Source organism: Balaenoptera borealis (assembly GCF_965194805.1).
Source record: "Balaenoptera borealis genome assembly, chromosome: 7".
In the NCBI taxonomy this organism is placed as follows: Eukaryota; Metazoa; Chordata; class Mammalia; order Artiodactyla; family Balaenopteridae; genus Balaenoptera; species Balaenoptera borealis.
The window spans coordinates 19,484,241-19,500,998 of record NC_138864.1 but is presented as its reverse complement, the minus strand read 5'-3'; the positions used below and the strand labels follow the sequence as shown (position 1 = coordinate 19,500,998).

The 16,758-nt window shown below is 39.3% G+C and overlaps 1 protein-coding gene across 1 annotated transcript in view; it reads right to left on the bottom strand.

The window, feature by feature from the left end:
* Positions 1-9,356, bottom strand: part of LAMB4 (laminin subunit beta 4) — a 115,682-nt gene extending 106,326 nt beyond the window's left edge. Inside the window, 3 exon segments of the mRNA XM_082400401.1 lie at positions 2,593-2,728; positions 5,829-5,930; positions 5,932-9,356. Of these exon segments, the coding sequence (XP_082256527.1) occupies positions 2,593-2,728; positions 5,829-5,930; positions 5,932-5,970 (277 nt within the window). The 5' untranslated portion in view covers positions 5,971-9,356.
* Between the last annotated feature and the right edge of the window lie 7,402 nt (positions 9,357-16,758).

Genomic DNA, 16,758 nt, shown 5'->3' with positions numbered 1-16,758 from the left:
TAAAGGAAAATCCAGAAAGAAGAAAATCAGTGATTTTGAGAGACCCCTGTTTATCACGCTAACCCCTCATTGTGGCTTGTTTGTAATGAAACCCTTTGAAATCTCATGGCTGGTGATCAACACTCTTGCCTACTCTGTTGGAGTGGTTTCCTAAGCCACCCATGCCCAGGAGAAGGTCCACGTGAGGGTAATACCCGTTTTCCCTTGACTGTGCCCACATCCACCTTTTGGTGGCAATTCACACGGCCACTGTGTGGCAGCGTTACATACCGCCAAGGGAGTTCCCGGACATTCCCTAGAGGTGGAAAGAGAGGGCTCATTTCCTTGACCTCAAATCTTGACTCGACATAAGCTAGCAGGCACAGCATGGCAAACACCCAGACACCCTTTCCTTCCAACAGCTGCAAACAAGCATTTGAACTAGTTGTATTGTCACTTAGCAGAAAACCCAGCTTGGATTATTTCCCTGGGACTGAGGGTCTGTGGGCTCCTCTGTGGCCACCAATCATGTAATTGTTCAATGGATGACATAGAAAGACAACCTCATATTATGCTTGCCCTAAATAAGCTTATATATTATGACGATTCCCACACTCCCTTCTCATGGTCTAGGATCTCCCAAGGGAGATATATTTAGGTGTCCGAAGAGAACAGAGGGATTGTAGCCCAAAGCATCCTGGCCAGGACTTTGCACTGAGATAGCTGCCATCCAGTTCTAGCATGGACATAGAGGATCAACCCCAATCCAGACGTGACAGAAGCCACTCTCAAGTGGAACTGTCCAATGGGAATGAGTCCCATGTGTCATTTAAAATTTTCTAGCAGCCACATTTTAAAGTAAAAAGAAGCAGGAGAAATTATTTATGTTTATTATAAATAAATATAAGAAATAATACTTTATATTTATTTATTATAAATTATTTATAATACATATTATATATAATATATTGAATATTACTTATATATGTCATACATGATATAATATATAATATATTGTATTATCATATATATTATTTATAATGTCATATATGATATATATAATATACTTAATCCAATATATGAAAAATATTCTCATTTCAATATGTAATCAACATTTGAAAAATTAGTAGCGCTTTATTACACATATATTTTTTTCTAAACTCAGTCTTAGAAATCCGGGGTGTTTTTACACTCACAGTACATCTCAATTTGGTTTTGCCATGTTTTGCGTGCTCAGGAGCCATGTGTGGAGCTACAGTATTGGACAGTCTAGTTCCAGAGAACAGTGGCTGCACTGTGGTGAATTGGGGAGCAGCTTAGCATTCTAGAGTGAATGGCTTGGGGAAGGATTTGCTGCCGAGAGAGCAGCCATACTCCAGGCTCTGTGTCAAGGGCTCCTAGCTCTTTCTGGAAAGGACATCTCCTGTCCCCTGTCTAAAGTTCTTGGTTGAGAACCCATCTTCTGTGTAGTCAGCTTTGACCGAAGGGCATTCCTTCTGTAAGGAGACGTGGAACGAATGCTGGACATGTGGGTCAAAGCAGCTGTGAAGTAAAAATGGCCACATCCGTCAATGTGGTAAAAACCACCAACATTCACTAAGGAGAGGCCAATGACAGACCAATCATTAGGATCCAAAATGAACCAGCATTTAATAGACACCAATCATGTCCCTGTCCAATGGGTGACATAGAAAACCAGCCTCATATGACGCTCGCCCTAAATGATCTTACCTATTATGATTATTCCCACACTCCCCTCTCATGGCCTAGGATCCCCGAAGGGAATTATGTTTAGGCGTCTGAACAGAATAGAGGAACTGCAGCCCAAAGCGCAACATACAGAGATGTGGCAATGGAGTCCTTTTCTGGGTTAAGGGTTCCAGACCAGTGTTGAAGAGGGCCCAGCGTTTAATATAGCCCAACCAGCTGCATTAAACACATAAGGCCCAAGACTGGGGTTGGAAACAAGAATTCCCCAATCAGGTCCAAACTTACAGTGGTGTCTAGGAAATAAGGATGGTCAGGGCCAGTGTGAGGTTCAGTATCACAATTATTCATGAACAGGGAAGGGCATCAATCCAGGAAGGAAAGAACTGCAGTGAGTAGCCAACTCTCCTTTCAATTCAATTTTTATATTAAAATTTTTGGCTTACAGTAAGAAATAAAATGTCCTTTCTCTTTTTCCCTTCAGGAGTTGAAAAAGGAAAAAGCACATGGTATTGACTTTCAGACTTCCCCTTCGTTATTATTTCTGTTTACAGCAGTGTGTTTTGTATAAGTCTTAATTTACCAACACCTCGTAACTTCTTTTTTTTTTTTTTTTTTTTTTTAAACAAAGAACAAGAGGATGCAGAGCTATGTTCTTTCCCACCATGGAAAAAGTGAAACATTCTGAGTTATGTGCTTAAAAAATACTTCGATTTCTCAAGAGGAAAATAATCTTTCTTAAAATGAAAATTAAATTTTGTTTTTATACAGGGTTTTATATTCTCAGTGGATACTATTCCATTTCAATATAACTCCTTGTTGTGATAGTGCCAAAATCATACAGAGTGAAAGATGCCTTACTAAAAATTTGAAGAAATAAAAAACTGGAAAGGAACTTAATCATACCGTTTTCTGATTGCCACCATTTGTTTTCTCCATCTGGTTCAAAACTTGGGATTACATTCTCAGTGGTGTGGCTGTTGGGTTGGGCGTGCGGATCATATGGAAATCTGGAGTCACAGATGAAGCACTTTTGTTCCTCCTGGAAAACGCATCATTAAAATTAAAAATAAAGAATCATCATTACTTATTGTTGATATGAATTAAAAACAAGCTGTACTTACTATATTTGTCATTCAGTCTGGCTAAAAATAGAAAGCAGAGGAAGTAACAAGACATCGATTTTTTCCATTAATAGGTGCTTAACTACAAAAACAAACAAAATTAAGATGTGGCCTAGAAATTTTATAAATTTAAACAGTTGGGACAAAAATGCAAATTTATGTAGAACTAATAATTTTTCTCATACAAGGGGCAGAGGAACTGGAGGTTATTTTAAACTATAGAAAAATAATTAGGATATACTATTGAGTTGGAATGACTCTCTTTAGCCAAAAAAAGAATAATTAGGGACTTCCCTGGTGGCACAATGGTTAAGAACCCGCCTGTCAATGCAGGGGACATGGGTTGGAGCTCTGGTCTGGGAAAATCCCACATGCCACGGAGCAACTAAGCCTGTGTCCCACAACTACTGAGCCTGTGCTCTAGAGCCCGTGAACCACAACTACTGAGCCTGTGTGCCACAACTACTGAAGCCCGCAGGCCTAGAGCCTGAGCTCTGCAACAAGAGAAGCCACCGCAATGAGAAGCCCACGCACCGCAATGAAGAGTAGCCCCTGCTCACCGCAACTAGAGAAAGCCCATGTGCAGCAAGGAAGACCCAACGCAGCCAACAATAAATTTAAAAAAATAAAATTCAAATAGCTATATAAAAAAAAAGAATTAGTAAGAAATTAATGAAATAATTGGCCGTTAGTTTATCTGCAACCATCATCCTTTCCCTCTCAGACAGTATTTTTGGCATAAAAGCTTCCAGGGCCAAAATGTTTACATCACACATGTGGATTTTATAAAAGATTTTCATTAAACTCACAACAGAGAGACCCACCCTCTTGTCTTACAGACTAGAAGGTTTTAGTTAATTGGAACTAGTTTTGCTTGGGATGGATTTTCAAAGGTTTTAACAGTCAAGATTGGCCTTCGAGTTTGCTTAATTTAATGCATCCACTTGCAGCTATACTTACTTAAAACTCCTGGGGAAAACTCCCAAGATTTCCAAAGGACTGCCAATGGCCTGCACGGTTGTTCCTGGCTAATATTTGCGGGACTCTGGAGGAGCATTTTTGCAAAGCTTCCAGGAAGCAGGAGCTATTTCTTACAGTCCTCCATATTGGAAATTGCCTACAACAGCAAATGTGCTGGTAGGTATTCAGCGAATGTTTGATTTTATGTTTGACCATGGCTTACAAGGGCCTACACGATCTGACCGGGCCCACCTCTTTTGTTGAACAAATGCATGATGATTTTAATGACTGTTTCAGCTAGAGTCTGTCAAAGTAAACCAGCCTTTCAAGAGATCTATAAAATCTTTTTAGAATCATGGGCCACCATAAGCCTTATACTTGAAGAAAACCAAAATGCCCTTTGGAAATTAAGGACCGATACAAGCAACATCAGTTCTGCCTATAGGGAGGTTTGCCCCAGATCTGTCCTAAAAGAGTAGCAGGAGCCCTGTGATTCCACTACAAGGTGTCAAGACTTCATTCCAGTAATACTATGAAAATTATTGTGGAAAATGTTTAACTTCAAGGGCCATTTTGATTGTGGGCCTTTTTTTTTTTTTTCTGTAAACATTTTAGAAGCACAATCTTTGATGGAAATGGCTACCGAGGATGCTTAGTTGTGGCAACTAGATATGGGAGGTCCGACTTGGGTAGCACTCGGAGTCAATGTTGACTTGAAGATTCGGAAGAGAATGTTTCACTTGATAGCTCTTTGCTAGACAATGGATGAAAAAAACTTATCCTACATGCCAGGCAAATGTTTACGTAACTAGTACTTGTGGTCCCACCTGCAATACTTTGTCAGCAGAAGATATTTTGAGATTTTTTTTCCAGTTTGAAGATGAAGATTTCTGTGATTACCTAGACCAAAGAAGCTCTGCAGTTTGATTTACTTCTATTTTTGGTGTAACTTTGCAATATAGGAAAATCGATTTCTAATTATCATCAGAGTATATTGGCTCATGACAACTTAAGCAAATGCCAATAGTAGAAGGACAAGAGGGGTGATGCCAGTGTTGGAAAGTTTCTAGTATTAAAGTTGGGAACCACTTCTTTGTCCAGAGGACCTGGACTTCAGGAAGTTACCTGAAGGGCCTTCCATCCCACCTGACCTAAAATTGAGCAAAACTATAGTGTCATTTCCTTGCACATGTAGAGGATTTGCTTTCGTATACAAGTACTTCCCAAACTTAGACCAGGGCTCAACATTCAGGTATTGTCTCCACTTATTTATAATCATCTTCTTTTTACTAGAAACCAATGAGAATACAAAGCCTTTCCCAGAGCCTCCGGGAGTTGCCTTAAACGAACAATACATGGAAAAGCCTGGGCCACTAACATTAGGCTTACATCCAACTTCCTTCCTGAACATCCTCTCAGTTAAGGGGTTGACGTAATTGCCTTGGGCTTTTCAGCAGGTATGATACTCAGATGACCTTGGATGCTTGTTTCAGAGCACAGGGAAGGAAAAAAAAAGCAACTGGTCCTTTCATAAAACTGGTCTTTAAGAAAAAAAGGCACAAAAATATGTTCACATCGGGATTTGACAGTCTCTAGACAAGACAATTTCCAAGTAGCATGGAATTGTAGACAATTCCAAGTCTGCCCCAGCTCCATCTCTACCTGAAGCAGGGCAGTGAGAACTCATGTTCAGCATAATAGCCTTGCGGCCCTGAGGGATCTTCCATCTTCACCCAACTAGTCAATTAAGTCCACTCCATGAGAGTCACTAAGGCAGCCAGGCAGAACAGTATATTGTACAGTATTCCCTTCAAAGACTGAATCGAAAAAGGCTTTTCTGTCTAACTCTAAAGGTAACAAGAAATAGATGAAGCCCATTTTCCTTTTTCTCTGATCAGGGAAGGTTTCCCGGATGTTGAATTGAATCACTTGTGTCTCTGATGATTGGGAAAGCGTGCTGTCTCTCCTTTTTACTGTTGTCTCGACGGCCCTAGATGTACTTGGAAAAATCTACATCATTGACTAAATCATGTCCCAACAAGTAAAGAATCAACCCACCTGAAGGTAGCTGAGGATGCAGTATTTCTGAGCCCCGCCGAGCCCGCAAGTAGAAGCGGAGAGCTGCGCGCTGTGACCCACCAGTAGATTGCCGGTGGGGGGGGCGACAGGTACCTCTGTTGCATTCATCTTGAGCTTCCATGTAACTGAGCAACCCTTGATCATGACAAACAGGACAGAGGAGGCAGTCTAAGGGTAGCAGAAGGCTTAGAGAAGCAACTGGTTAAGTGGGAGAGTTAACAGTCCGTGTATTTTTAATACTACTTCTGTGATTATTAAGATCCTGGTGGTGGATGCTGTTGGCACCCTCAGCCTGATGGAAATCTCTTAGCCTGGGAGGTTATGACATCTGTGCTCATGTCCCCACCTGGCCCAGCTGGTAGCCAGTGACTGATGGATACATATTTCCCAGTCATTGCCTCAGGCTGGGATCCACTCTGTGGTGCAATTTATGCTCAGAAGTTCTCCTGGGAGGAGGTTGAAGCCAGACTCCTGATGGGGCCCCATCCTGCCTCCACCCCCCTCACTCTCCCTCCTCAGAGCACTCCCTCAATAAATCACTTGCACACAAATCCTTGTCTCAGGCTCTGCTTCTGGGAGACCTGATCTGAGACAGCCTCCATTCGCTGGGAATTCTCTACGTGTCATTTTAGGGCAAATAACAAAGACAAATGCATAGACATGAGGAAGGAGAATCCTAATCCTGCCTCTTATACCTGTTGTTCAAACATGGAGAAAATCAACTGGAGAATTTAAGAATTCCTTGGGAAATAACTTTCTCTTAAAATATATAAATTCAACTGACCCCTTTATAACCTGAATTGCTGGGTTCAGATACACCATGGACCAAATCATACCCCTTTGGGATAAAGGATGGGACAGGTGGCAGTTTCAGCCTGTATAGTACACTTAGCCGTTGGTACCTGCTGTCCAACAGATCTGTTATGAAGGTTTCGGTCACAGGTGAGCTAGAGCATTAAAGGGCAGCTCTATCTCAACTGTCACCTCAGTTCTTTACTTTTCACGTGTAGCCTCTGAGATAGTATCTTTAAATCTTGGTTTAAAAATGATTTTTAAAGTTCTGTTTGTTTTAAAATGTTAAATTCTGAGTTAAGATAACTGTTAAATCTTTATATGTGAATGTGGGGTGGGTATGGTAATCCACACTATTTCCTGCCTGCGTGGATTGTCTGCAGGGTTTACTCCATTATGTTAAAGTTACACACTTGAATTGACAACAAGCGCATGATCAGTAAAAAGAAAAATTGGTAAATTGGACCTCATCAAAATTAAAAACTTTGTGAAGAGGTAAAAAGGCAAGCTACAGACTGGGAGAATATAATTACGAATCACATATCTGACAAAGCTCTTGATCTAGAGTATATAAAGGGCTCTCAAAACTCAACATTAAAAAACGAATCCAAGTAGAAAATGGCAAGAAGCATGAATAGACATTTCACTGTAGGAGACAGACCGATAGCAAGTAAGCACCTGAGAAGATGTTCAACATCATTAGCCATTAGGGAGACGCAAATCAAAACCACAATAGCACTATATACCTATCAGAATGGTTAAATAAAAAATAGTAATAACTCCAGCTGCTGGAGAGGATATGGAAAACTGGATTACTCATACACTGCTGGTAGGAATGTAAAATGGAACAGCCACTCTGGGAAGAAGTATGGTAGTTTCTTATAAAGCTAAGCATGTGCTTATCATACAACCTAGCAATTACACTCTTAGGTAATTATCCCAGAGAAATTAAAGTATCTTTTCACAAAAATCTGTATAGCATCTCTATAATGGCCCCAAACTGGAAACAACCCAGATGTCCTTCAATGGGTGAATGGTTAAGTAAAATGTGGTCTTTCCATACCATGGGATAGTACTCAGCAATAAAAAGGAGGGAGTCGTTGATACATGCAACACTATGGATGGATCTTCAAGGAATGATGCTGAGTAAACAACGCCAATCTTAAAAGGTTATGTACTACATAATTCCATTTCTTGAATGACACAATTCTAGAGCTGGAAAACAGATTCATAGTGGCCAGGGGTGAGGGAGGCTGGGAGGGGGGAGAGGTGGGTGTGGATATAAAAGAGTATTACTGGGGATCCTGGAGGTGATGGAACTGTTCCGTATCTTAACTGTGGTATGGTCTCATGAATCTATACACGTGATAAAATTGCATAGAATTAAATACACACACACACAAACACACAAACAAGAGCATGTAAAACTGCGGAAATCTGAATAACGTTAATGGATTATTTCAAAGTCAGTTTCCTGGCTGTAATATTGTATTGTAGTTACACAAGATGCTACCATTGGGGGAAATTGGGGGAAATTGAGGGAAATGGGATCTCTCTGTATTATTTCTTACAACTGCATGAGAACTTGCAATGACCTCAAAACAAAAAATTTAAAAAAAAAAACAAAAAACCAAACAACTCTCTCCCCCTTCAAAATCACCCCATCAGCCTCTGGATGGTGAATCATGTAAATCCCACACTCTAAAATAATACACACAGGACAGGTTCCAGCTGCTCCTATATACTTTTCCCTTGAGACATGAAAGTGTATGCCAAGTTCTGATTTCAGCAAACAGGGGTGGGAGGGATGGGCCTAAAAGGAAAAATAATTACCATACTGTGGAATAAACTTGGTTTCTCCTCAGTTTTTTCTAATGGTAAAAATATAAAGAATCTTCTTCATGGACTTGTTTTGAATTTAACGGATTGCTTTCCTTCAAGCTGGCCTCCAAAAATACAGCCTATTGAAAAATAATGTTCTTTCTCTTGTGTACACATTTCCCACATCTATTCTGTTAATATGGTCATTTTGTGATTATTATTAGGTGTTAAACACATATAGATCACGGTTCTATAGCTAAGAATATGATCCATAATGTCTCCTTCCCCACAGGTTACCAAAAGTCAGTTTGAATGGGGAATTTTCCACCTTCCATCTCATTGCAAAGATTATTATACTAAAACAGAGCACAATATTTCTTTCTCTTTCTTTGAGATGTGGTTAGGCCCCTGACACACTTTATTTCATTATATAATAGATGATCCTAGCTTGGTTAACCTGGATGTTTCTTTTTATTCACCCAACAATCCAAATCCAGATCTCCTTTTATTTCCTAGAATTGGCATCTAGGATAAATAACTAACCTAAAGTTTGGACTTCAATAGACAGAGGCTTTTTCAAAAAGGGCAGGTATAAAATCTCTGCTAATGCTACATGTGGATTAGCTAAGATTCCCCTTCCAGGGCTTTATTCTTTTAGACAAGTTCCATCCTGAATTCTTTTATTGGAATTGTTGCCTTAGAGATTGAACATGTTTTTAGAAACTGACTTGGCCAAACATGTTTTAATCAAACATGTACTTTACAGAAATAAAAGTATTCCAGGACTTTGGGAAATTGAACTATTACTCATGTAATATTCCACCAGCAAATATGAACTTCTGGTCTAAAATTCTTGGCAGAAAGTGGCGAAAAACATTAAGTAGTTAAACCTTCATGCCTATAGGTTGGAATTGATTTCGAGAATAATGTTTCCGTCTTTAGAAAATCAATGTATTGCTCAAAAATGACATAAAACTTGGCGATAGGATCTTATTAAAAACGAATTTAGGAAAGCTGGTCATTTAAAGAAAATATACAGTAAATTTTCGGTAAAGTCAGTCATTTTATAGATACAACCATTATTATATGATCTCTCAGTAATTTTGGATATTGTTATAATTTTCTTAAACACATGTGATGTTTTCATCTAGTTTAGATTTCACTTCAGAGTTTAGAGGCTATAAACACACACAACCATTTATGTACTCACACACATTATTTACTATGAGTGAGCAAACGTGCAAAGGATGCACGTTGGATAAGATTTGCACTTTGTATACACTTCCCCAAACCTGGGGCCAATTTTATGATCCTTTCTCTTTACCTTCCTTAGTTAGAATACAAGACAGAGGGTTTAAATAGGTTTCAGTATTTATATAAATGCCTATGGTCGAACTATAAACCAGAAAATGCCCATGCAGCTGAGGTGGGTCTAACCTGGTTGGTAGTTTGACGACAGGCTACCTTAGAGATTTGGGTTACAGCAGGTCAAGGTTAGGTTTAGAAACCTAGGATCTGTTACAGGAAGGCCTTTTCCGCCCAAGCTAATTTAGTTTTGAAGGTTTTCCCTCCAGAGAGAAGGGTCTCCTGATTGAGGAGGACTCACTGAGGCTCTGTGGTGTGGTTTAGAACTTTGGCAAGGTGTAAGTTATCCTACGGAGAGGCCGGGAAAAGATGCCATGATTGGTTGCTTCTGATTCTGAATACTGTTTTAGTCCCAAAGAGAACATCCAAAGAAGATATAGATGGGGACTTCACTGGCCGTCCTGTGGTCGGGACTCCACGCTTCCACTTCAGGGGGTGCGGGTTCGATCCCCGGTCAGGGAACTAAGATCCCGCATGCTGTAGAGCGTGGCCAAAACAAACAAACAAAAAACAAAGCAGATGTAGACAAGACCAACTCTTCTCTGACTCTTTGAGACCAGATCTAAGCTTCCTAGTCCTGGGGGGAAAGCGCAGTACAGTGAGTCTCCACTTCCACTGGCTGGCTTGTGGCTTGCCTCTGAGGCAGAAATTTTTCAACAAAGAACAAATGAGCCTTTACCATCTAGAGCTGTTCTTCTTTGCTCCATGACCAGCCAAGCTAACTGAGAATTTGCCTCAGGGTTTGGGAGTTGCCAAATTAAAAGAGGAGATTCTTAAAGTCTACTGCCATGAAGAAATTCAGCAGGAATATTTGAAGAGAAGGTTCTAAGCAATTTAGTTAGTACTCACCCAAAGCAGGGCTGTTATAGATACAGAAAAGCAGGATCAAAGAGAGTAATTGTTGGAAACATCTTCTCTATGACTAATGTAAATGATTCTCAGCTTATTAAAGACAGCCCGGTCATGGAGAATTTGGCCTTTTAGTTCTGAGCTGCAGCTTACTCAGAAGATGGAATTTTGCCTATAAATTCTTTATGAGACCTCATCACTGGGATAAGTGCTACATTCAAAGCAGAGCTATTTTTAAAAATTAAAATGCATTGTATGTGTAAATTAAGAATCTGAAAGTAGCTTGCTTTTTTTAGTGTCTTATTTATCTGCTGCTGCTAATACTCCATTAAAGAGTGACAGAAATAGCTATGGGTGGATAATGGCCATGTTTGAATGGAACTTTCTAGTTGTTGACACAATTATACAACAGAAGAGCCATGCGAATATGTGTTAGTATAGAAAAAAGAGGTGGATATGTTTAAAACCTATCTCCACTAAATATTTTAGAACAACTCAATACAAGCAGAAAATGTATTTTGATAATACTCACCAAGGTGCAAAACACAGGTCAGTTGAAATTGCATTCCTTGCAAGGATTCTTCAATATATGCAAATCAATCTACGTGATACAGCATATTAAGAAACTGAAGGAGAAAAACCAGGTGATCATCTCAATAGATGCAGAGAAAGCTTTCAACAAAATTCAACACCCATTTATGATAAAAACCCTCCAGAAAGTAAGCATAGAGGGAACTTTCCTCAACATAATAAAGGCCACATATGACAAACCCACAGCCAACATCGTCCTCAATGGTGAAAAACTGAAACCATTTCCACTAAGATCAGGAACAAGACAAGGTTGCCCACTCTCACCACTATTATTCAACATAGTTTTGGAAGTTTTAGCCACAGCAATCAGAGAAGAAAAAGAAATAAAAGGAATCCAAATCAGAAAAGAAGAAGTAAGCTGTCACTGTTTGCAGACGACATGATACTATACGTAGAGAATCCCAAAGATGCTACCAGAAAACTACTAGAGCTAATCAATGAATTTGGTAAAGTAGCAGGATACAATATTAACACACAGAAATCTCTTGCATTCCTATACACTAATGATGAAAAATGTGAAAGTGAAATTGAGAAAACACTCCCATTTACCATTGCAACAAAAAGAATAAAATACCTAGTAATAAACCTACCTAAGGAGACAAAAGACCCGTATGCAGAAAATTATAAGACACTGATGAAAGAATTTAAAGATGATACAAATAGATGGAGAGATTATACCATGTTCTTGGAAGAATCAACATTGTGAAAATGACTCTACTACCCAAAGTATTCTACAGATTCAATGCAATCGTTATCAAACTACCAATGGCATTTTTCACAGAGCTAGAACAAAAAATTTCACAATTTGTATGAAAACACAGAAGACCCCGAATAGCCAAAGCAATCTTGAGAAAGAAAAACAGAGCTGGAGGAATCAGGCTCCCGGACTTCAGACTATACTACAAAGCTACAGTAATCAAGACAGTATGGTACTGGCACAAAAACAGAAATATAGATCAATGGAACAGGAGAGAAAGCTCAGAGATAAACCCACACACATATGGTCACCTTATCTTTGATAAAGGAGGCAAGAATATACAATGGAGAAAAGACAGCCTCTTCAATAAGTGGTGCTGGGAAAACTGGACAGCTACATGTAAAAGAATGAAATTAGAACACTCCCTAACACCATACATAAAAATAAACTCAAAATGGATTAAAGACCTAAAGGTAAGGCCAGACACTATCAAACTCTTAGAGGAAAACATAGGCAGAACACTCTATGACATAAATCACAGCAAGATCCTTTTTGACCCACCTCCTAGAGAAATGGAAATAAAAACAAAAATAAACAAATGGGACCTAATGAAACTTAAAAGCTTTTGCACAGCAAAGGAAACCATAAACAGGACGAAAAGATAACCCTCAGAATGGGAGAAAATATTTGCAAATGAAGCAACTGACAAAGGATTAATCTCCAAAATTTACAAGCAGCTCATGCAGCTCAATATCAGAAAACAAACAACCCAATCCAAAAATGGGCAGAAGACCTAAATAGACATTTCTCCAAAGAAGATATACAGATTGCCAACAAACACATGAAAGAATGCTCAACATCATTCATCATTAGAGAAATGCAAATCAAAACTACAATGAGATAGCATCTCACACCGGTCAGAATGGCCATCATCAAAAAATCTACAAACAATAAATGCTGGAGAGGGTGTGGAGAAAAGGGAACACTCTTGCTCTGTTGGTGGGAATGTAAATTGATACAGCCACTATGGAGAACAGTATGGAGATTCCTTAAAAAACTAAAAATAGAACTACCATATGACCCAGCAATCCCACTACTGGGCATATACCCTGAGAAAAACATGGTCCAAAAGGATACTTGCACCCCAGTGTTCATTGCAGCACTGTTTAAAATAGCCAAGACCTGGAAGCAACCTGAATGTCCATCGACAGAGGAATGGATAAAGAAGATGTGGCACATATATACAATGGAATATTACTCAGCCATGAAAAGAAACGAAATTGAGTTATTTGTAGTGAGGTGGATGGACCTAGAGTCTGTCCTACAGAGTGAAGTAAGTCAGAAAGAGAAAAACAAATACCGTATGCTAACACATATATAGGGAATCCAAAATTTTAAAAAAAAAGGTCATGAAGAACCTATGGGCAAGACGGGAAGAAAGATGCAGACCTACTAGAGAATGGACTGGAGGACACAGGGAGGGTGAAGGGTAAGCTGTGTCAAAGTGAGAGAGTGGCATGCACATATATACACTACCAAATGTAAAATAGATAGCTAGTGGGAAGCAGTCGCATAGTATAGGGAGATCAGCTCGGTGCTTTGTGACCAGCTAGAAGGGTGGGATAGGGAGGGTGCCTCGGAGGGAGGGAGACTCAAGAGGGAAGAGATATGGGGATATATGTATATCTGATTCACTTTGTTATAAAGCAGAAACTAACACACCATTGTAAAGCAATTATGCTCCAATAAAAATGTTAAAAATAAAAAGGTCACATGACAATGACAGGGTTCAAGGTTCTAAATTCCAAAAAAAAAAAAAAGGAACCTAGGGGCAAGATGGGAATAAAGACGCAGACCTACTAGAGAATGGACTTGAGGACATGGGGAGGGGGAAGGTAAGCTGGGATGAAGTGAGAGAGTGGCATGGACATATATACACTACCAAATGTAAAATAGATAGCTAGTGGGAAGCAGCCACATAGCACAGGGAGATCAGCTCAGTGCTTTGTGTCTACCTAGAGGGGTGGGATAGGGAGGGTGGGAAGTAGATGCAAGAGGGAGGAGATATGGAGATATATGTTTATGTATAGCTGATTCACTTTGTTATAAAGCAGAAACTAACACACCATTGTAAAGCAATTATATTCCAATAAAGACGGTAAAAAAAAAAAAAAAAAAGAAGAAGAAAAGCTTGTTAAACTCAAAAGCTTTCGCACAGCAAAGGAAACCATAAACAAAACAAAAAAGACAACCCACGGATTGGGAGAAAATATTTGCAGATGATGTGACTGACAAGGGACTAGTCTCCAAAATTTACCAACAGCTCATGAGGCTTAATATCATCAAAACAAACAACCCAATCAAAAAATCGGCAGAAGACCTAAATAGACGTTTCTCCAAAGAAGACATACAGATGGGCAAGAGGCACATGAAGAGATGTTCAACATTGCTAATTATTAGAGAAATGCAAATCAAAGCTACAATGAGGTATCACCTGACACCAGTCAGAGTGGCCATCATCAAAAATCCACAAACAATAAATGCTGGAGAGGGTGTGGAGAAAAGGGAACCCTCTTGCACTGTAGGTGGGAATGTAAACTGATGCAGCCACTATGGAGAACAGTATGGAGGTTCCTTAAAAAACTAAAAATAGAGCTACCATCTGATCCAGCAATCCCACTCCTGGGCATATACCCTGAGAAAAACATGGTCCAAAAGGATACTTGCACCCCAGTGTTCATTGCAGCACTGTTTAAAATAGCCAAGACCTGGAAGCAACCTGAATGTCCATCGAGAGAGGAGTGGATAAAGAAGACGTGGTACATATATACAATGGAATATTGCTCAGCCATTAAAAAGAATGAAATAATGCCATTTGCAGTAACATGGTTGGACCTACAGATTGTCATACAGAGTGAAGTAAGTCAGGCAGAGAAAGTGAAATATTGTATGATATCCCTTATATACAGAATCTTAAAAGAAATGATACAAATGAACTTATTTACAAAACAGAAACAGACTCACAGACTTACAGAATGAACTTATGGTTACCGGGGGGAAGGATGGGGGTAAGGGATAGTCAGGGAGTTTGGGATTGACATGTACACACTGCTATATTTAAAATGGATAACCAACAAGGACCTACTGTATAGCACAGGGAACTCTGCTCAATGTTATATGGCAGCCTGGATGGGAGGGGAGTTTGGGGGAGAATGGATACATGTATATGTATGGCTGAGTCCCTTTGCTTTGCACCTGAAACTATCACAGCATTGTTAATCGACTATACTCCAACATATAATAAAAAGCTAAAAAATAAAAAAGAAATTGCATTCTTTTGTCAGGAAATGATTAAATTCAATTCTGCTAGGTTTTAAAAAAAAAGGAGGTTAAAGTCAGTCACTGATAAAATCAATAATTGTCAACAGTTTTAAGAGACTATTTGTCTGATGCTTCTTTTTTTTTTTTTTGGTACTTATTCTTCTATAGTCTTTTTTTCTCCTCTCTTTTTTAAATTGTAGTTAATTTACAATGTTGTTTTAGTTTCAAGTGTGTCTGATGGTTCTTATACTTTTGAGACACAAAATACCCACAGGGCCCAATTCCTTAAAAAATGAGTGTAGGGCTTCCCTGGTGGCGCAGTGGTTGAGAATCTGCCTGCCAATGCAGGAGACACGGGTTCGAGCCCTGGTCTGGGAAGATCCCACATGCCACGGAGCAACTGGGCCCGTGAGCCACAATTACTGAGCCTGCGCGTCTGGAGCCTGTGCTCCGCAACAAGAGAGGCCGCGATGGTGAGAGGCCCGCGCACCGCGATGAAGAGTGGTCCCCATTTGCCGCAACTAGAGAAAGCCCTCGCACAGAAACGAAGACTCAACACAGTCATAAATAAATAAATAAAAGAACGTGAATTTCTTTAAAAAAAAAAAAAAAAAGAGTGTATACAAGTTTTACAAATGTTTGTTTTCTATTTTTTTGAAGAAACAGAAGGCAATAGTTAATCTATTTTGTCCATTTTTATTTAGAAAACAATTTTAATTATATGATTAACATGTACTCGTTGAAAAAATAGAAATATCAGAAAACAAAATGAAGGAATTATTATCCGTTGAACTACCACCCAGAGAAAAGTGGTTAATATCTTGCTATATGTTCTTCCATGCTTTTTTCCTCGCATATAAATATTTTCCAAAAATGATATCATACTGTGTTTCAGTCTATACAACCCAGGCATCTTTCTGTACCAGCAAAAACATTTTTACATCAGGGAATTTCCACCCAGTGAAGGACATTAGGACCACCTGGGGGCTTCCACAAATCCAAGCTGTGTCCCCCTTTGTAGATCCAGATATGCCTCTCTAGGTAGAGGGCCGCCCCCAACTCACTGTTGTAAGGGACCTTGATATAAATGGCAGTATACACACACCTCAGTGGTTTAGGAGGAGAGGAGGTGAGATGCTCTCCTGCACCAGTATTTTATTTATTCATTTTAAGATTAAAAAAAATTTTTTTAAGTTTTCTTTTATATTGGAGTACAGTTGATTAACAATGTTGTATTAGTTTCAAGTGTACAGCACAGTGGCACCAGTATTTTAAATGAGCGGATCATATTCCTCTGAATGCCAGGACCAGAATCTATTTAACAAAGGCCCTATTGGTTGATGTGGACTTCCTTTCTTATATTTTCCTGTTATAAATATTTTTGCTAAATCTTTGTTCATATCCTTAATTATTCCCCAGGATATATTAAGGGGAGGGGAAATATTGGATCAAAGAGTATATGTATGCTTGTGT